General features: G+C 33.0%; 2 protein-coding genes and 1 pseudogene across 4 annotated transcripts; 2 read left to right on the forward strand and 1 right to left on the reverse strand.

Moving 5' to 3' along the window:
* Positions 1–1,131: 1,131 nt before the first annotated feature.
* On the reverse strand, positions 1,132–2,895 carry LOC107940985 (alpha-galactosidase 1-like; the record flags this gene model as incomplete). Its single annotated transcript, XM_041107869.1, has 10 exons — positions 1,132–1,406; positions 1,504–1,644; positions 1,736–1,785; positions 1,876–1,966; positions 2,054–2,136; positions 2,218–2,282; positions 2,360–2,443; positions 2,549–2,614; positions 2,690–2,748; positions 2,836–2,895. Coding segments are annotated over 10 exons (792 nt in total), but the record flags the coding sequence as incomplete, so codon positions are not given.
* Positions 2,896–8,842: 5,947 nt separating this feature from the next.
* LOC107940988 (sphingoid long-chain bases kinase 1) lies at positions 8,843–15,760 on the forward strand. Of its 3 annotated transcripts, XM_041108134.1 has the most exons (10): positions 8,843–8,998; positions 9,141–9,223; positions 9,385–9,868; positions 9,969–10,340; positions 11,321–11,414; positions 11,524–11,561; positions 12,657–12,803; positions 13,132–13,231; positions 14,078–15,015; positions 15,317–15,760. In XM_041108134.1, exons 3-10 carry the CDS (start codon positions 9,401–9,403, stop codon positions 15,464–15,466), a joined length of 2,307 nt encoding a protein of 768 aa, XP_040964068.1. In that variant the 5' UTR covers positions 8,843–8,998; positions 9,141–9,223; positions 9,385–9,400; the 3' UTR covers positions 15,467–15,760. The 3 variants fall into 3 exon arrangements, with proteins under 3 accessions (XP_040964068.1, XP_040964067.1, XP_040964069.1); XM_041108133.1 differs by having other exon boundaries at positions 9,141–9,868; XM_041108135.1 differs by lacking the exon at positions 9,141–9,223 and having other exon boundaries at positions 8,867–8,998.
* A 1,059-nt stretch (positions 15,761–16,819) lies between these two features.
* On the forward strand, positions 16,820–17,724 carry LOC121224469 (ferredoxin-thioredoxin reductase, variable chain-like; annotated as a pseudogene).
* The last annotated feature ends 3,958 nt before the right edge of the window (positions 17,725–21,682 follow it).

Genomic DNA, 21,682 nt, shown 5'->3' on the forward strand with positions numbered 1-21,682 from the left:
GATCGATCCACCAGTGATTTGCTTTCATGAATGGCACCTCCTCTACCCCATAAGTGCTACATTAATTTGTTGCAAAAGAATTAACACTACGTGCATGGTTGAATTAACACTTTGCAAAATTCATACATAAAGATTTTTCATTTGCATCTTAACAGCCGTTTTGGAATCCCAATTCTAACATGAATTGGGTGGCAAAAGAATGAGGAATAATTTTGTTCTTATAAACTAAAGAAGCCATGACTAGACCATCATGATTCCTAACAGTGATGCATGTGTACTATATTGCTTTGAGGGTGCCTTGCAAAATTAACATTTACTAAGAGCACGTTTGGTTCGCTGTATTGGATTAGAGGTGTATTGGATTGGATTAGAGGTGTAATGGAATAGAGGTGTAATAGCAAATCAACTGTTTGGTTGAATGTAATGGAATAGAGGCGTAATAGTAAAACTGTGTTTGGTTGAATGTAATAGAGGTGTAATAGCATAATGGAGAAAACTAAAATGACCAGAATACCCTTAGTATAAATTTGTTTTGATAAATGATTATTGTTATTGTTATTTAAATTTTAATAAGATTATTTATTATCAAAAATAAATAATTTAATCATATTTAAACATAATTATTATTTAATATATTTTAATTAAAATATATAATTTAATAAAATTCTTAATAATTAGCAGAAATTTGTTTTGGTAAATTATTTTATTTAAATTTTAATAAGATTAATATCAATAATAAATAATTTAATCATATTTAAACATAATTATTATTAAATATATTTTAATTAAAATATATAATTTAATAAAATTCTTAATAATTAGCAGAAATTTGTTTTGGTAAATTATTTTATTTAAATTTTAATAAGATTAATATCAATAATAAATAATTTAATCATATTTAAACATAATTATTATTAAATATATTTTAATTAAAATATATAATTTAATAAAATTCTTAATAATTAATATTCTTATATGAATTTACTCAAACCATAATATATAATACAATTTGGAGACCTGGATTTGTAGTAATTAAGTCCAATTCATTTCTGTTTTTATCATCTTCAATGACTTGAATCTAATGAATAAATATGAAAAAAATCTGCAAGAGTACAGCAACCACATCTGACATTGGAGTAAAAAAGCTTACTTCATTCATATTATTAAGAAACTAATTACAAGTGCTAATCCAACTACATTAAAGAGGAAAGCTTTCTTCATCAAATATTATTAAAGAACTAATTCCTAATTCCAAAATGCTAATCCAAAAGAAAAAAAGAAAAGAAAGTGACCCAATTCAAGAATCACTAAGTTCAAGAAATTGGTTTCAACACATACATTTTGCATGAATGAGGGTTCAACATTGTTGTAATATTGCCCACAAATCGGTTCTTCAGTGTTTTATGCTGCAAGAGATTCATATATGTGCATGAATAAGTGAACTAAAGCAATGGAAAATGACAGTAGGATATACTATAAAGCTTGTAGCTATAATTTGAGTACCTCCCAAAGGTCCCTAGCTTCAACTACAGTGTTGGGGTCTAGTCCCATATCCTCCCAGAACGCGGTTACAGAATAGCGAACTGAACCCCTATTGAGAATGACAACTACTGTCCTATAGCTGGAAAGTGGCGCAACCCAAATCTGTTACAAGGCACCGAAAAGGTAAGTGACCAATCCGAGCATGTTATATGATCATATGGTTAAGCAAAAGGGGTTGTTGCATAGGTTTCACCTCTTCATCACCGTGCATCCTAGCCTTCCTAGCTTGAATACCATAAGAATCTAATGCAGAAGATCGCATTAAGTTAAAAAAGTTAGATAACTATTGATGCATTAAAGCGTTTTTGAAGAACTGTACTTCTAATTATGTACCTTGGTTAACAGCAATGACCTCTTTGTTTGAAATGATCTCTATAGTCTCTTGTGTCATATTCCTTATGTCGCAGCCGAGAAGAAGAGGAGCCTGCAATAGCATTCATGTTTTTCAGACCAGATATGCAACATCATGCATATCAACAAGCATAAAAAAGGTGAATATCAATTGTAATACCTTGGAAATAGCCCATAAGCTGAAATGTACTATATATTCATCTTTCGTCATCCCTCTATTCCCGATCTCAAGCATGTCCGGATCTATCGATATAACAAGAATTGTAATCACAAAACATTTAATATGGTTCAAAAAAAATTGCAGAACTAGAAGAAAACTCTAACCATTCCAACCACCGGGCCTTGCATATTGAGCATACAATTCATTTTGATCAGCTCTCGAAATCATACTGCCAGGCAACAAAATATCGTAAGTTATACTCTAGGCCGACTCTAACATCCTCCAAATACGTTAACAAATCTTTACCTTTCCCATGTATCAGTTATGTCACAAGTTGTCCTCCAGCTATTTCCTACATGGAAACCCCATTCAGCAGGGTGCATTTCTCTCCTAAGAAACAAAAAATCAAACACATGGCAAAGTAAAAAAAAAAAAAGAATCAGAAAATCGTTACTTAAATTAAAAGCTTAAATCAAACTGTGATTTAGACAGTACCATTCACACAGAGAAAAGAATATGGGGCGGCCAGCCTTCTTCAAAGCTTTAGACATAACAGGATATCTACACGAAAAATTAAAGCAATATATAAGCATATAATATGGCTGCAAATCAAAACAAAGAAGACAACTACACCACCTTTCAATTGGCTTTGATCCATCATGGTGACAGTTATCATACTTCAAATAATCAATACCCTGCATACAAAACAATTATCGCACGAACCAACTTGATTAAGCTTTAGGTTCAATTAAAACAAGGGAAATGATCACTGAAAATCATACCCAGGAAGCAAAGGTTTTAGCATCCTGTTCTTCGAAACCGAGTGAACCAGGCAAGGGATATTAAACCCAGAAAAACTTTCGTTAACTAAAACTACAGAAGAGTAAAAGATTCATAACCATGAAATCAGCATTAAACTACTGAAGAATAAAAAGCCACAAGTGCAATTATACAATAATTCCAATGAAATCAGCAACAATTTCATAAAATAAAATAGCAATTTCAACAGAAACTACTGAAGACTAAAGATTCATAACCATGCAAAAATATTTGATAAAAGATTGTCGAACAAAAGAATTGGCAGATTAATTTCGGTCCGAAATAAAACTCACCCGATATTGGATTAGAGGTGATGACCCGAAAAACGCTTCACTTTCAAAGGATTCACTGGATTCAGCTATCAGGTATTTCCAATTTTGTGAAAATATTGAAGAGCAGTAGAGAGTTGCAGATAGGGTTGGGAGGAAATGGGAGGAGACAGAGACTGAAGAAACGATGTGGACAGAATAATAAACAAAAACGGTGGGAGATGGAAGGAGAAATTTTGAGGACAGAATAGGAGAGGGTCGGGTAGGGAGGGAGGGTAAAACAGAGAGCAGGGGACGGAAGGCGGACGTAATAGGTATTACAGGGATTTGGGAAGGGATTACAAAAGCAGCGAAAAAGGGGATTAGGTCGGGATTGGTTTACGCCCGTAATGCCTATTACAGCGAACCAAACGCCGGATTAGAGGCGTCATGTAATACGCGCGTATTCGGCCTGTATTGTATTAGGTAATACACTGAACCAAACATATCCTAAAGGTTTTACTGGAGGCGACCACCTCTTAGTTTATTGTAGCAACGAACCTGGTTCAATATCCAGCAATGAGTCTAATTTTAGAATGTAGGCTTGAAACAAAAGTACTAATTTTTTGAATTGATTGGAAAATGCTTTTATGAACCAGTTTGTTTCTTGAAAACTATAACGCTCGTAGCGATTGTTAAATAGGTGATCTAACTACTCATTAATTATTTAATGTTTAACTAATATTAAGTTGCATTATGTGATTAGATCTTTAAAAATCCTTGGTCTAATCGAAATTGAGAAAATCGACTAGAAGACTATTATATTGTCTATCCAGTCCAATTGAGGAGATGTCTTATATTGGACATCAGAGCAGATAACTCCAGAACTTAGAGATAGGTATCGTTGTTTAGACTGACAATACATCTAATAGGATCCTAGTCGAATTTATCCTAGATTCGTTTATAAATTATTCACTTGTGGCATTCATATTGTGACATACCTTAATCCTGAGTGAATAATGAACTATGCATGCGTGATTTGTATACTTTTATGTATTGAAAACTTGAATCCAAATAGATAAGGAATCGAAAGCTAGTATGTTGTGAATATGACTTCCGCATGAGATAACGTTATTCCACAACAATGGAATCATAACCCTATAAGGGCAAATCATATACTATAGTGAAATGACTTCATGATTAAAGAAGTTTAATTAATAGGTGAAGACCTGCAAACTTAATTACAAATTATTTGAGTCTTAATTATATATGTCAAATTTGTCCCTCCGCTAGCTCGAGATAACCTAAAACGAATTGCATTTAAAACCCATAAATTGTGGAAATGAATGAAAATAATAAACAAAAGAAATAGATCGCATGTATCATTATCCACATTGAATGTGTTTTCTCGCTAAGTACAAAAGATTACTTAGAAATTAATTTAATTTCTTCAAATTATTATTTAAATTGATTGTAATTAAATAATCGAATTTCAAAGTGAGAATTAAATTAATTAGTCATTATACTAATATGGTAAATTTGTCATGACCTTAATGGAATTAGAATTGGATTGAGAAAATAATTCAATTGAAAAATAATTTAGTTAAATCAAATTAATTAATATTTTGAGAAATAAAAAATAGTTATTGGGTTGGATAAATTATAAGTATCGGATAAATGTTCAAATAACATTTATAATTGTACCCAATACATAAAAGACTCAAATAGACTCGATTTCAATATGATGTGTGGCAAACCCTAGATACCCTAAGGATGCCCCCCCCTTTATTCTACTTCTAGTATAGTTCGTATTTTGTATTAAAATATTATTATTTAATTACATATTATTCCATCAGAATTATTGTACTGTATTTTTATAAATATAAACTATAAGCTAACCTATTTACACATATTATAGAGATAATTTGTTTTTAGAATAAATTTTATTTTCTATAAAAGCTCATATTTTTTTGTTATATAAAGAAAATTAACTTTTCCACTAAAAGCTAAGAAAAAAATCTATTCTATGCACTTAGTTTGTTTTGTTTAAGCCACGCTCAAAGTAATTTGGGGTTCGAGGATTACAAAGAAGCTCAGTCGGTTAAAAGTCGGAAAATGACTTAGACCACCTCGTACAAAGCACTGATATATTTTGGTTAAAAGTTCATTAGTATAAATATCACAATGCTTGATTTAAGAAAAAAAAAATTAAACTTATGTTGTACCTAAAAACACTATTTTTTTAAATCGATTTTTGCAACATATGTTGGAATCTACATCATGTTTTTGAAAATGTAAGAAATCAAAGTATCTTGTTCCTTTCTTATGAGTTGATCTCGAAGGAAATTGATTAGAAAATTTCTGGTAAATTGTTGATTCATCTAGTTTTAACTATATTTATTTACAAGTTTACTAGATTGAAAATATTATGATGTTAAAAAATTTATAGATCTCCTCTCATATTTAGTAAAAAACTATGATACATGTATTAGGTGTTGTTAATGTGTCTGAACCTATCCCACATGTGTTAGAAATGGTACCTTAGATGGATGTATAGCTAACCAAATTGCTTTCGCTCCAAGAACAAAAGACTCTGTTGGTTGTAAGAGATGCAAATATGCTTTGTCAAATGGATTTATTGAGCGCTTGAGTTATTTATGGCATGAAACAATTTGAAGTAAGGCTCTAGTTTATTGATATGGTTCAAAAAATCCTAGTTGAATACATTTTGAATCCATTTGATTTTTTTTTTCTACTAGAAAATTGATGCTAAAAAAATCTTTCTAAGGTTTTTTTTGTCCAAATATATCTTGTCTTCACAATGAATTATTTCTTTGGTTAACAATAATTGTAGTTTTATCAATATTTGCATGTTCTTTACTTTTGTTTTTTTTATAGAGGAAATAAGCTAATTAAGTGGTATACAATATGTATATGCATTCAATGGCGGAGCATAGTAGAGATCTAGGGGGGTCATAGCCCCCCCTAAAATGATAAAATTTTAATTTAGACCCTTTATTATTTATAAAATTTTAAATTAGTAATGATAAAATTATACTTTAGCCCCTCAAAAATGATAAAAATTTGATTTAATCCGTTTTCTCATCAGGTGGGAGTTCAAATTAATTCTCATTTATCTACTTCTATCCGTGTTGGGAGGGGGATTGGAAGAAACATCTATTCTTAGCTACGGATTTTATTTTGTACATTGTAGGGTTCCATTTTTCTATTAATGGGAGTTTTGGGTCTTGGTTTATACGGTTCTAATGAACCATCAATGAATTTTGAAATATTAGCTAATCAACCCTATCTTGTTGCACTGGAAATAATATTCTCTATTGGATTTCTTTTTGCTTTTGTTGTTAAATCAATGATTATACCCTTATATGCGTGGTTACCGGATATCCATAGGGAGGCCTACTATAGTATTTGTATGCTTCTAACTAGAATTTTATTAAAAATGGGAGTATATGGACTAATTTGGATTAATGTGAAATTATTATCCATGTTCATTCTATATTTTCTCTAGAGATAACCTAAAACGAATTGCATTTAAAACCCATAAATTGTGGAAATGAATGAAAACAATAAACAAAAGAAATAAATTGCATGTATCATTATCTACATTGAATGTATTTTCTCGCTAAGTACAAAACATTACTTAGAAATTAATTTAATTTTTTCAAATTATTGTTTAAATTGATTGTAATTAAATAATCGAATTTTGAAGTGAGAATTAAATTAATTAGTCATTATACTAATATGGTAAAGTTGTCATGACTTTAATGAAATTAGAATTGGATTGAGAAAATAATTCAATTGAAAAATAATTTAGTTAAATCAAATTAGTTAATATTTTGAGAAATAAAAAATAGTTATTGGGTTGGATAAATTATAAGTGTTGGATAAATGTTCGAATAACATTTATAATTGTACCCAATACATAAAAGACCCAAATAGACTCGATTTCAATATGAGGTGGGGCAAACCCTAGATACCCTAAGGATGCCACCTCCCTGTATTCTACTTCTAGTATGGTTCGTATTTTGTATTAAAATATTATTATTTAATTACATATTATTCCATCAGAATTATTGTACTGTATTTTTATAAATATAAACTATGAGCTAACCCATTTATACATATTATTGACCATCGTTATTCTATCAAAAAATAGAGATAATTTGTTTTTAGAATAAATTTTATTTTCTGTAAAAAACTCATAGTTTTTGTTATATAAAGAAAATTAACTTTTCCACTAAAAGCTAAGAAAAAAATTTATTCTATGCACTTAGTTCATTTTGTTTAAGTCCACGCTCAAAGTAATTTGGGGTTCGAGGATTACAAAGAAGCTCAATCAGTTGAAAGTCGGGAAATTACTTAGACCACCTCGTACAAAGCATTGATATATTTTGGTTAAAAGTTCATTAGTATAAATATCACAATGCTTGATTTAAGAAAAAAAATTAAACTTATGTTGTACCTAAAAATACTATTTTTTAAATCGATTTTTGCAACATATTGGAATCTACATCATGTTTTTGAAAATGTAAGAAATCAAAGTATCTTGTTCCTTTCTTATGAGTTGATCTCGGAGGAAATTGATTAAAAAATTTCTGGTAAATTGTTGATTCATCTAGTTTTAACTATATTTATTTACAAGTTTACTAGATTGAAAATATTATGATGTTAAGAAAATTATAGATCTCATGTCATATTTAGTAAAAAAACTATGATACATGTATTATGTGTTGTTAATGTGTCTGAACCTATCCCACCTGTGTTAGAAATGGTACCTTAGATGGATGTACAACTAACCAAATTGCTTTCGCTCCAAGAACAAAAGACTATGTTGGTTGTAAGAGATGCAAATATGCTTTGTCCAATGGATTTATTGAGCGCTTGAGTTATTTATGGCATGAAACAATTTGAAGTAAGACTCTAGTTTATTGATATGGTCCAAAAAATACTAGTTGAATACATTTTGTATCCATTTGATTTTTTTCTACTAGAAAAATGATGCTAAAAAAATCTTTCTAAGCACGGGTTTTTTTGTCCAAATATATATTGTCTTCACCATGAATTATTTCTTTGGTTAAGAATAATTGTAGTTTTATCAATATTTGCATGTTCTTTACGTTTATTTTTTTTATAGAGGAAATAAGCTAATTAAGTGGTATACAATATGTATATGCATTCAATGGCGGAGCATAGTAGAGATCTAGGGGGTCATAGCTAATGTATAAATCTAAAGGAATGCTGATGCTTATCTCTAACCTTTTTATTCCTTAATTTAATCATTATCTAATTTTTTTAATAAATTTCTTATAATTTATTAATAAAACTTAAAAAGAAAATGTCAACCTTGTGAGTTTTTTTTTATTCTATTGGTAATGTAAAAATAAATCTAGAACAGCGTATTATTTCGAAAAAAAAATCATATTAACTATATTTTAAAATAAGGTTATTATAATATTTATATTGTATGAATTAAATTTTATATAAAAAAACACATTTATGGTATATAAAAAAAAAACAAAAAGAGGAAGTCAATGGCTGCCAGTGCGTAGGGAAGACTCGCAAATCGAATTTTCTTTTTTTTTTCCTTCTTTAATTTTCCTTTTAATATTATATATATATTTATAAAAGATAATAATATTAAAAAAATAGTGGAATAAAAAGTGGTTGAGTAAAATAATATTTTAATTTTATTTAAAAAAAGGTAGGCTCATATATATTGTAGACATGAAAGTGAGACTGACAAAGGAAGGGACCATCATCGCCTTAGGTTTCAATCAACGAATCCGCTTATCTGAACTCAATTCATTCCGGCAGCCGCTCAATCCGCCGCATTAAACTCCGTATTCTTCTTTTTAAGGTGAGGTTTCAATTTTCATTTCTTTTAAACCATGTCGACTCTCGAAATGATTTCATAATATTTTTTCACAAAATTTAAATTAAAGCTATATTAAAAAGAAAAAAACGAAGTAAAATTTGAAAATCGTGAGCTGATCTGCCAGATTTAATCCTACGATTCGCGCTGTGGGGGACCTCTGATCGCAATTCGTGGCTTTCGAGTTCCCACCGTCATCATAATCTCCAGGTCTTCTACTACAGCTGGCGTGTGATTATAAGAAAGGAAAAAAATAAAATTAAGAAAAAACAAAAAAAACAAACAAAGATTTCCTTTTTTCTGTTGTATGTCTCCATCTGTTTATTTATTCCCCGTGGTTGTGAAATTTGGTGATTACAATTACGGAGCAGAAGCGCGTGAACGGATATGCAGAAGAGTGGGAGTCTGTCGAGAAGTAGTAATAGTCCTTCAGTGAGAGTGTCGTCGCCGCCTCCGCCGCCTTCTCAGCAGTCGGTGAGGCGGCTGAGCTTGTGCTCCCAAATAGCAACCCACTCTTCCCCAATTGTGTTCCCAGAGAAACGTACTAAGAAGCTCAAGGCTTCCTCCAAACGCAGCGAAGCCCCTGTCACGGATGATCAGACTGATAAATCTAAGGGGGAAGAGCATCGAATCGACATCGGAGGGGATGAAAAGTCTGATTTACTTGGGTATGTGGTTTACACAGGGAAGCTCATTTTGGATAAGAGAAAGAATACCCCAAATATTGCTAATCCCGCCGATGTAGAGCAGAATTCTTCTACCGATATTGCCAAACAAGAATCTGTTGCTGCTAAACTCACTAGCAAGGCGTTGGTTTGGGGTTCGCATGTCTTGCCTCTTGGTGATGTTATCTCGGTAAACATTTAATCTCTGAAATAGACCCTTGCAATGAATTGAGTATTTATTTTTGGGCTTTTTGGGTTTGCAATCAGTCTTTTCAGTTTTTTTTTTATAGGTATCTTACAATGTCGGTGTTAGGCATTTCACTGTGCATTCATACCCTCTAAAAAAGGGTTCTTATGGCCTTTCATGCTTTATTAAACCAAAGAGAAGTCGAAAGGATTTTCGTTTCTTGGCTTCTAGTGTAGAAGAAGCTGTTCAATGGGTTGGTGGGTTTGCAGACCAGCAATGTTTCATCAATTGTTTGCCTCACCCTTTAGTTTCTTCAAAAAAGCAAGCTTCTTCTGAATTGTTTCCAATAGATGCTCCTCCTGAGCTCGTCTTCAGGTGCAGCAATCCACCAAAAATGCTCGTCATATTGAATCCAAGGTCAGGTCGGGGTCGTTCTAGTAAAGTTTTCCATGGAATTGTCGAACCAATATTTAAGGTATGCCCTTTGTCTTCTATCTTTACAGGTTTGTATAGATTCTATTACTGTTACTTTCAACATAATTTATAGTTTTAATACATTGGAATTGGTTGTCATTGATCATAATTACTGTTGTTGGTTGTTACTTTGTAGTTCTCTTCCTCTCTACCATATCAACCCATAAGTAAATAAAATCATTAGTGTGTTTTTTCTCTTACATGAACTTGATGCTTTGAGAATCAGATATTCAGATTGCTAGATTACCTTTACTTGGATGCATCTAAATCTTGGAGTTCCTTGGTCAAATCGTTCTTTATGATCTTAATTGGAGCATTTCTGCATAACTGCTTTAAGTATGAACGCCTTGATTTTTCTGTTGGGAAATATTTGTAGGGGAAAAGTGTGGTTGGATAAAATGGAATTTTTAAACTGAAGATGCCGTAGGAATCTTTGCGACAGTTATAGAAGGTTGAATATTTACTATGACATCATAGTCAAAATGAAAACCTGGAACAAAACTATTTAGCTATGTATAGCCTTTGACCAAGTCTTGATAAATATTGAATTATGTTTTATCTTTCCTCTGTTATTTTCTCCCTAGTATCGTAGATACTCGGATATTTGGCATTGCATGTGATTGGGCCTTTCAATTATATGACATATGTTTGGCAAACTTTGATTGATAGAATTTCCTTATAAGGATGGATATCATTGAAGTAAAATATAGAAAGGCATCATATGTCGTGTACAAAAATAATGCATAATTTACTGATTTCTTTAGTCTTTAATATTGAACGATCAAATGGTACTTTTTTTGGATAATGATATTTTGTTTTGTCACGTGCTTAATCTTCATTTTTCTGTAACGTATTGCTTCATTCGTTTGTTGTAAGATCACTGCTTTCCCTCCCTTGTCGTATATGTATACTATTGTCAAGAAAAAGCTGTTTTGGAGTTTGGGCTTTATAGAGTTTGACATTGTATGCAAACTGTGGCAGCTTGCAGGGTTTAAATTGGAGGTAGTCAAAACAACATCTGCAGGCCATGCCAAGAAGTTGGCATCTACAGTTGATATCAGCACATGTCCTGATGGTAGTAATACTTGATCATTTATTTCGTTATTCTAGCTTTGCTTGTATTTTTAAAGATTGCCATCATCATCTCCATTAGCATGAATTTAAATAATTCTACTTCCTTTCAGGAATAATATGCGTTGGTGGTGATGGCATTATCAACGAGGTTAGCTATTTCAACTTTATTCAAGAATTTCATATTTGTTTTTATTTATTTGTTTTCTCTTTTTCTAGAGAACGTTTCGCTTCATCTGGTCTATTTATTTATAAACCCATTTCAACACCATTAGTATTGTTTGGTTAAATTGATGAGTGAATAACTCAAAAACATTATAAGGTAACTGGTATTCTGTTGTGTCATTGTGTGATTCCTGGATCAATTTTTTGAGGGACTTACCTCTAATGACCATCTATTTATGGAAAATAGTTTTAGGCAAGGACTAATAACTATGTTTCTGTAAGTACATTGTGGTCGCTGTTTACTCATTACGCTAGTATATTCCCCCTGCTTATTTATGGTATTAAAGATTTGGAGTCAAAGTAAACATGGGCTTATATCAAATTTGACCTTATAAAGGTAAGAATACCGTGCAGTTTTCTATGCATGCATCTTATAGGATGGTTTCTGAATTTGTAACGTAAATCATCTTTGGTTTTCAAATTAATATTCTTAACGGTCTTGTCTAGTATGACCACTTGTCCTCTGAATGTAGAGAGGACTTCTTCTCGATTGAGGCTGTATCTGAATATCTGTATCTAATGAAGTTTTTCCTAATCACTCAACATCATACAAAATTGTCTATTTTGAGATTTCATCAACCTAAATTTAGAAATATATTACTCCTTAATAGCAAATAGCCTCTGAAATTGTTAGTTAGCTATCCTTATTCCAGCAACATGGATTGGCTACTTTGGATTCTATTATATCCTTTTTCATTTTTACCCACGGTTCTTTTTTCTCTCCTACACTAAAGTTTTGTCCATTTATTTAGTTGAGACCTACTTATTATATTGGATTCTGAATAAGCCCCGTGATTATTCATTGTTATTACTACATAAACCATCAGATTTTCCTTTTTCATTCTAGGGGGGGACTGGTGTGAGGATTTTACAGTACTGAATAGGGACTCGATGCTTTTTCAAAGCATTGTAATTAAATATATAGTCCTTTGGATGGGGTTGTGTTCTTTTTGGCATTCTGATGATATTTCAGTTTCATTATTAACTAGTTATGTCATCCTGATATATTTTATATTTGTAGGTTCTAAATGGTCTGCTTAGTAGAGACAATCAGAAAGAAGGAATTTCTATACCCATTGGAATTATACCAGCAGGGTCGGATAATTCACTGGTTTGGACTGTTCTTGGAGTTAGAGATCCTGTCTCTGCTGCGATTTCTATTGTGAAGGTAAAGCTGCTTAGGAAATTCAAGATGGGATTTGCTCTACTTGCTGGTTATTCTGTTTCTCCCTTTTATTGATTGATTTTCAAAACCTTTTTGAAACATGGGTCTGAAATTGTTTAACAACACCTTAATGACCCTAACATGTTGCTATGCAAAGTTTGGGAGAAATATCTCATGCTGTTGTGTTTCTGTTTGTGGAAACTTCTTTCTTTAATAACCAGCGGAATAAGGAAAAGAGTTAAGAATACTACATGCTTCTTGTTATAGAAACATTAAATTCCCGGTAATCATTTTGTTGCTTACAATTGTGGTTCTCCCTTTTATGTTTCAGGGAGGTCTTACAGCTACAGATGTTTTTGCTGTTGAGTGGATTCAGACTGGTATTATTCACTTTGGAATGACGGTTTCCTATTATGGATTTGTCAGTGATGGTATGTACTGGTGACATGATGATCCACCCTGGCTGATGCCATAGAATTCTGTTGGTTTCTATATTCCACCAACCTCTGTTGTCTTCTTTCAATTATCCTTTTTTTCTTATTCCTTTTGAATGGCCTATGTTTGCTTTTTTGATGCTTCGGTCTAGCAGGCATTAGCATTACCATTTGAGCATGTTGTCCAAATAGTACTTACTATGTTGCATCAATTTCGAGTGAGGTACACTTAGACTATGATTATACTTTTAGAATGACTTGAGCATTCAACCTCACATATGTTACACTCATCAACTAGTAGCTGTTATTGGCTTTTAGAAGGTGACTGGTTTTGCTTTTCACTTGTTTCCATTTTCTCTTCATTAAGAAAATGCTATATTCTGTACCCATCCTTTTCTGTTCTAACATCATCATAAGTTTGTGTTTAATTGAAATCACATACCAGAATTACTCCTAGACTAGCCATTGTTTATCATTTGCAGATTTTGTTTGAATATTTTGGCTTCAATTTGCCTATTTAAGGTTGAGCACCTTGCACTCCTTTAAAATTATCTGTAATCCTGAACTAGAAAATTTTCATTCTTAGTTACTTATGTCAGATGGTTCTTTTTTACTTTGAATTTGCATTCTAGTAACTTTTGGCCTTGATCTTTATTATTAACAACATTGAAGGCAAATTAGACTTGATGAACACATGCATGATTTCTGATGTATAGAATGATTGAGTGAAATCTTTTATTAGCATATACACTGATGAGTGCATAAAATAATTTCCCCATCTTTTATGGGTTCCTAGTGAGGAAATTGTAATTGTATGTTTGTGTCTTTTTTTCTGGCTTGCAGTTTTAAAGCTTTCTGAGAAATATCAGAAACGATTTGGTCCTCTACGATATTTTGTTGCTGGGTTCTTCAAGTTTTTGTGTTTGCCAATGTACAACTATGAAGTGGAGTACCTTCCTGCAGAAAAAGAGGATCGAGAAGGTAAAACCTCTGCTGATCGGGATGTAGTTGACATGTCTGGCCTGTACACAGACGTTATAAGGAGGTCATGCATAGATGGCATTCCTAGAGCCTCGAGTTTATCTAGTATTGATTCAATAATGACTCCTAGCCGAATGTCTGGAGGTGAGATGGACACTTCTAGTAATATGCACGCCAGCACTGAACCATCTGAGTATGTACGAGGCCTTGATCCTAAGACTAAACGGCTGTCATCTAGCAGAAGCAATGTAACAGCTGAGCCTGAAGTTATTCATCCTCAGTTACCACTCTCATCGACTCTAAACTGGCCACGGACCAGATCAAAATCAAGGACAGATAAAGGATGGAGTGGATTGACTGCAGCACATGATCCTTCGAGATGTTCTTGGGGTAATGCTGCAACAAATGATAGAGAGGATATATCTTCAACATTGTCCGATCCTGGTCCAATTTGGGATGCTGAACCAAAGTGGGACACTGAGGCTAATTGGGATGTTGAAAATCCTATCGAGTTACCAGGGCCATCAGATGATGTTGATTCAGGAATAAATAAGGAAGTTGTCCCAAGACTTGAAGATAAATGGGTATTGACCAAGGGGCCATTTCTTGGCATCATTGTGTGCAACCATGCATGCAGAACCGTGCAAAGTTCTCAGGTGGTTGCTCCAAGAGCTGAACATGATGACAATACCATGGATATGCTCTTAGTTCATGGGAGTGGGCGGTTGAGGTTGATGAGATTTTTCTTGCTGCTACAGATGGGTAAACACCTTTCACTGCCATATGTTGAATATGTCAAGGTAAGGGCATCACTTTCCTTTAGTCAATAAAAAACTTCATATTTCAAATATAGAAACATTGTCGTTGAGCCCATAGATCCCATCCCAAGTTTTTTGTAAAATTGTCAAGGCAGAGTTATGGCTGGTTTGAACATGTTTGTTGTAGTTTGTGCACTGTTTTTCGCATAAGAATAGTTGCCCCATCCTCTTCAATTTGTTTTGTGATGTACGATGGGTGTTTGCTGATTCTTATGGTATATCTGTTAACTGTGTCCAGTATGCATAAATATCAACTCATGATTTAACTTCCATTGAAATACAGGTGAAATCAGTTAAGATTAAGGCTGGGAAACACACACATAATGGTTGTGGTATTGATGGTGAGTTTTTCCCCCTCAATGGACAAGTAGCATCATCTTTGCTTCCAGAACAGTGCAGACTAATTGGTCGCTTCCCTGACCGTCATGTATAATGATTAAGAGATGTGTTTTTTGAAAATTTCTTTTTGCCAATATCTTGGATGCCGGTGCTCTCTTCTCCTCTCGTGAGTATCCTTATACAGAAACAATGTCTTGTGATATATTTTTCATGTTAATCCCTCCCCATTTGTGCCATTGCATACATACAGTGAGGATCCCTGTAAATTTTTGTTGGGTTTATGTATCTGTTGCTTGTTTATTATGTTCTTACTCTTACAGTAAATACACTTTCCTCCCGTTAGATTCTGTGTGACTGTGAGCTTCTAAATGTATTAAACATTTACCCATCTTTGTTTACCTTTTAAATTTCTTTACACCATCATCATCAGAGCTTTTCCTCTGATATCTCATTCCTTTCTATGTCCTTAGTTTCATCAGTGCTAAGTATATCTTATTTGAGGGAAGCTTCCAAGCCATGGCAGGTCAAATCGCCCATGTAAGTTGGTTTTAAAAATGGTGCATATATGTATGGATTATTTTGATACAGGCATTTGGAATTTGGATTAATTTTAAGCTTTACTTTTTGAGTTGTTTGTTTATTGCTTAGATCCCTTGTGTTATTATAACTTCTTAGTTCAGTTGGGGAGGATTCTTGTTGGAGAGGGTGGGATTTATTTGGTGGAGTAGATATTTAAATGTGGCAGTCGTTGGAACTTGTTGTCGCTGTCGGGTGATGTATGGCTGATTGTGTTGATGGATGGGAATAGGTTAGGTTGGCATGGGTTTCGTAGGTTATCCATAAAATAATTATTGTTGTAGAGTGTGGGCGTTTGCGTTTCCCACCTCTCGTTCCTCATCCCCTCGCCACCAGTCCGGTCATTTTCAGTCGCAAGCAATGGAATGGCACTGATGATATCTGGACTCCCGTTCACCATTTGATCGTCAGATTTATTATTTTCAGTACAAGTGTTTCTGGTCGGGTTACAAATATCTAAATTGCAAGCTTATTAATTATTTAACTCCGGATTAGAAATTTAATCAATTCTTAGTTGTTTTCTTCAAAAAAAAACATAATCGGGTTTTAAAAGGCAAATGATTTGATTTAAGATTTGGATTTGAGAGGTACTTTTTCAATATTTTTTAATAATGAAAAATATAAAAATCTGAAGAAATCGAAATTGAAGAACAAAATATAGGACGTTGAAGGTCCGCCACATCCCAAAGATAACAATAGTAAGTAACGATTGGTAATAAAAGACTCCACGCTCCCTCCTCCACCTGCGCTTCGATAGTTTCGATTTAGAAAGTTCTTTTTCGTCACCAAGCTTACCTGACGTAGAAAACCCAAAGCCAAAGCAAAGGAAAGGAGAGGAGGAAGAAGCCGTTGTGAAAGAAGAATAGAGATTATGACGTTGGCTCTCTCTTCGGCAACGTCTGCTTCTTATTTCATCACTCGTCGTAATGCAAAGCCTTCTCCGGTTATCAAAACGACCTTCATGACTTTGAAACCAGCGTCGTTTCCTTCCCCTTTAACCGCCGTCATTGTGTCTGCCGGGGCGCGGTTAATCGTTTCTTGCCAAGCTGTCTCCACCGCTTCCTCGACAAGGACGAGAAAACGCGTCGGTTTCGGGGTCCGCCGAAGCCGATGAGGAAGCTAAAGTAGGGGCCAAGGTTAAGGTGAAGGTACCGGTCAAAGTGTATCACGTCGTTCGCGTGCCGGAGTTGGATCTGATCGGTATGGAAGGAGTGATTAAGCAGTACGTCGGATCTGGAAAGGGAAACCGATTTCAGCTAATCTTCCTTACAAGGTGGAGTTTCTTAAGGAAATTGAAGGCCGAGGACCTGTCAAGTTCTTCGTCCATCTTAAAGAGGAGGAATTGGAATTCCTTGATTAGAAATCTCGGTTCTTCTCCGTACGCCAGGCAAAATTACTCTTTTTTAAGCATCTCTCTGCTTTCTTTCTTATAACCAAAAGCCAATAATTGCTCATTGTTGTATATATTTTACCTTTACCGTTTAGTTCTACCTGGGAATCTGGTTTCTTTGTTTTTGTTTTCTGTTCGTTACTTTGTAGAGTCGAAGTTCCTATACCTTAAATAGATTTGAACTTCTTATATCTAGAGTTACCTTAAATAGAATTGAAGTTCATATATCCGAGGTTACCTTCATTTTACTGCTTATTTATGTATATGACTTGTACTTGATTCTCTGTCTTCCAACTATTATGGATAATGTATTAGATGTACTAGGACCGGTATCATACCTATTGGTAGAATTTATTCTTGTAATGATACGGTAAGATTAACAACTATTAGATGTTTTCTCCTTTGTGTGATTTCAGGCAAAGTGGGTTATCTTTTCTAATTACACTTAAAATGCCATCGGAACCTGTCATGGTATCTACGCTGAGTTTTGTTTTATCCCTTTACAAGGCTCATGTTGGCTTCTGTTCTGTTTCTATTAGTTTTTCAGTTATTCTGTGCTCTGTCACAATTGGTTTAGGCTGGTAACTCATCTTTGGTTTGGATTCGTTATGCTTTCAAAACACTAAACTACAAATGAAAAAAAGTGACCAGTCAGAGTGTGGTTTAGACTTATGTAAAAAAAGTGTCTGCTATTTCTGTGCAAAAGTTGGTTCCTTGGCTTTAGTGATTTTGTTGATTCTTAGTGGTAATCATCCCCAAAAGAGCTATATACTAAAATGGAAGATGAATAATGTATTTTTGACATATTTTTACAGCAATGTGAATTAAGGAAAAGACTCTTCTTGTTGAAACTAAACAAGTGCTTGCACATCTGATATAGAAAGAAGGAAAGAAAGAAAAACAATACAACAAACTTGAGTTGCTTTGGGAAGTGGCCTTGATAACATAGGTTAATGGTTTGAATGGGTTAGAGTCACTTACCTTTGATGTCCTGGGTGTTACTTCTCTACATAATGATGGTGAATGATATATAAATGGATATCAAATTTTCAATTTAGCATTTCTTTCCTGAGAACATAGCATAGCATCTCCATTGGTTCCCGCTGAAAGTGTCAATATTTATTGTGCAGAATATAACTAGCATTGCTGATAAAAATAATTACATGTCTATCATTAAAAGTTTCCTTAAACTGTGTTTTCCGCATGCTATCGGTGTCCATTCATGTTGTTCAATACTAGGCATTCTTTCTGCTGATTTATCTAGGTGATTTCATTTTGAGCTCATCTCACATTCGTCATCACTTTTTTCAGATGCATTGGCTAATTTCTGTGGCATTATCATTTAATTAGCCGAAAAGCTTGACTCAATCAAAAGTAGATCTTTCATTTTGTACGTCTGCAGATGCGTTTTCCTTCATAATTTTTTGTTTATTTTGTGAGAACATTTCATTCCTGAATTTCTAGCCATATCTTATTCAACACAGAGCTACCCCATGTTGTGTATCTAACTCCCCTGCTATTGTAATATTTGACTCTTGTGAAAGCAAAAGCATTTCAATTCTTCATCGAATGTATTATATGTGATTCTATGCTTTTCTACGGCTATGAATTGTTATACCGGAAGCTTGCTGTTTCTTGAAAGCTTAGTTGGGTATTTGTTTAGTTTGCCAGCACAAGGACTTTAATCTCAAGTGAAAAAAGGGAGCAGTATGGTTGCTTGCATATCCAGCCTCTTTATGCCCTTTTAGACTTGGCAGTTTCAGTTGAATGATATACGCTTATCATGCTGGATTTTACCTCAGTTAAAACGTGCATTTCATTTATTATTTCTGTAAGGAGGTAGCAACGGGACGCATAGTGTCTGCATTTCATTGAGAGGTTTGGCATAATGCTATTAGATGATTTGGTACAGATGGTTGCTGATGCCTTTGAAGTGGATCCTCACGTACCGGTATGTGAATAGTTTTATTGCTATGCAACGGTGAATATGCTGTAGATATGTACACTTCTGCAGCACCTAAATTACCATTTTGGTATAGTGTTTCTAGTGACATTAGCTATTTGAGCCAGAAGTTAGGACTCAATAACGAGTTTAGTTGACAATGATCAAGCTTAATGAGTTTCCTTTTTAACTCGACCACATATACTTAGCTTAAACCCTAGTTGTAATGATCCACAAAATGAGTTGGTTAAACGTTAGTCCAAGTGGCATTCCATCTTTTATCCTCCAAAATTCTGCGCACTTTCACACAATCAAATGGATTGCTTGCCCCACATGTCTAATCTTCAGTGTCGGTTGTATCTTAAAGTATATGTTATGATACTAATTAACATCTTTTATAAAATTTAAAGACCTCGCTATGTAGTGGTGGAAATGATGGTTTTTTCTTTGAAAGTTTAATGTGGTTGAATCATGGATGCTTCTTCAAGTTTGAAAGGAAAAGAGTGGGTAAAATTGTGCACATTGTTCCTATCCTAGTCAAAATGTAGATCTAGTGCTATATTTAGTCAATAATTTTGCTCCCTTTACTTTTCCAGATTTTGAACTCAATTCAATTTAAATGGTGTGAAATTTCACTGGGACAGTGGCATTAACCTCCCCAATGGTGAAAACTTGACATCATTTAATAGTAAATTGATTTTTTGAAGTAAATTTAATTTCAAAATCTGGAAAAGGAGCAAATTTATTTGAATTATTTAATGAGATATAAAGGGGACTGTTTGCATATTTGACCCAAACGTGGGATGGTAAAACTTGAAGGGATTGGTTGGTTGTCGAATGTTACATTTTGAAATAAGATTACGGTGTTTGAATTTTAGTATTCCGGTTATTCATAATATAATATGCAATTTCATTACAATCCATTTCTTAGATTATCTTAGATTACATGTGTAGCATTAAATTTTTGGGTCAATTTGTTGAATGTTTTTATTGTTCTAGTCAATTTAGGTTTTTTTCTTATAGTGAACAGTAAATATCATACATACAATTATAATCATTGTATTTTATTTAATATTTTAATTATAGTTATAACTATAATTATGGTTGGTTTTGTAATAATTTCTCATGAATTATTATAATATAATTTATAAATTTATTTAAACCATAAATACATTTACTTATTAATATATAATTGTAATAAAAAAGCAAGAATTCTAACAATTTGTTAAGGAAATTGAGACTAAAAAGTTATAAAGGAATTTCACTTGTTTAAAAAATTATTATAAGAAGAATAATCGAATAAAATGTGTTTCTAGGTAATCATACATTTCGTCAACTAAAGATATACTTTACATTCTAACTAAATGAACCATACGAGGTAATATTATATTCTATTTATCATAGAACGTAATCTAAGATTTGACGAACCAAAAGCTTTCAAATTATTTTGTGAATTTTATTTGAAATTTTTGAGTGGGGATATTTCATTTTAAAAAGGTGGATGTTGATGGAGCAAGACAACAATGGTAAATGCTTATTTTGTTCTATTTAATTTTAATTCTTATAATTATATATGTATTTAGCGTATATATAAATATTGATGTGAATGGAAAATTATAAAATCTTACACTCGCATAATAATATTTTTATTTTGTAAAAGAAATATGATTTTAATAATTTTATAGCTAAGTTGACGTTGGGTTGATAGTGATATTAATTTAATCAAACACGTAAATAATAGTAATTATAAATGTTATATACTAAATTATCATTAGTGAAAGCATAAACAGTGATTACGGATATATTGGTGCAACATTAGACGAAGTAAGGTGGATGAGACAAGTCTTGTCCTTATTCCATCCCTCTTTTGTCAAAGCAACAATTTTGGTATGTACAAACTGAGCTTGTAAAGCTGTAATGGAAGTTGGAAGGTGCCGTCAAATATCGATGGGCTTTAACACAAATTCTCAAATAGAGAAGGGTTAGAAAAGATAGGGATATGAGTAGAAGCATTTTGCGGTGGAGGAGGAGGTGGCGTGCAATTAGAATAACATGATGACATGAATCAATGCAAGAAGATCCAAGCCATTATTTTTAGTGGCTCCCACTTTAATTAAGTAAAAAACTTTGAGAAAATCGATTTGAAAGATTGAATTGAAATAAATAAAGAAAAGAAATAATAAAGAGAAAAGGTAAGCAGAGTTTCATTGAGAATGAAGGTGGTAGGATGGTGGGGTATGGTTGTCCAGTCTTTTTCAGATTTTGAGCTGCAGATGGAGGGATTCTTGGATTGGGCCCTTCTGTTTTTGAATTTTCATTTTTCATTTAATTTCCCTCCCTTCCCAAACCTTATTATCAGTTAAATTGAAAAAAAAAAAAACCAAGCAGCAGCAGCAGTAGTG

The sequence above is a fragment of the Gossypium hirsutum genome, chromosome D12, assembly GCF_007990345.1.
Source record: "Gossypium hirsutum isolate 1008001.06 chromosome D12, Gossypium_hirsutum_v2.1, whole genome shotgun sequence".
NCBI classification, from domain to species: domain Eukaryota; kingdom Viridiplantae; phylum Streptophyta; class Magnoliopsida; order Malvales; family Malvaceae; genus Gossypium; species Gossypium hirsutum.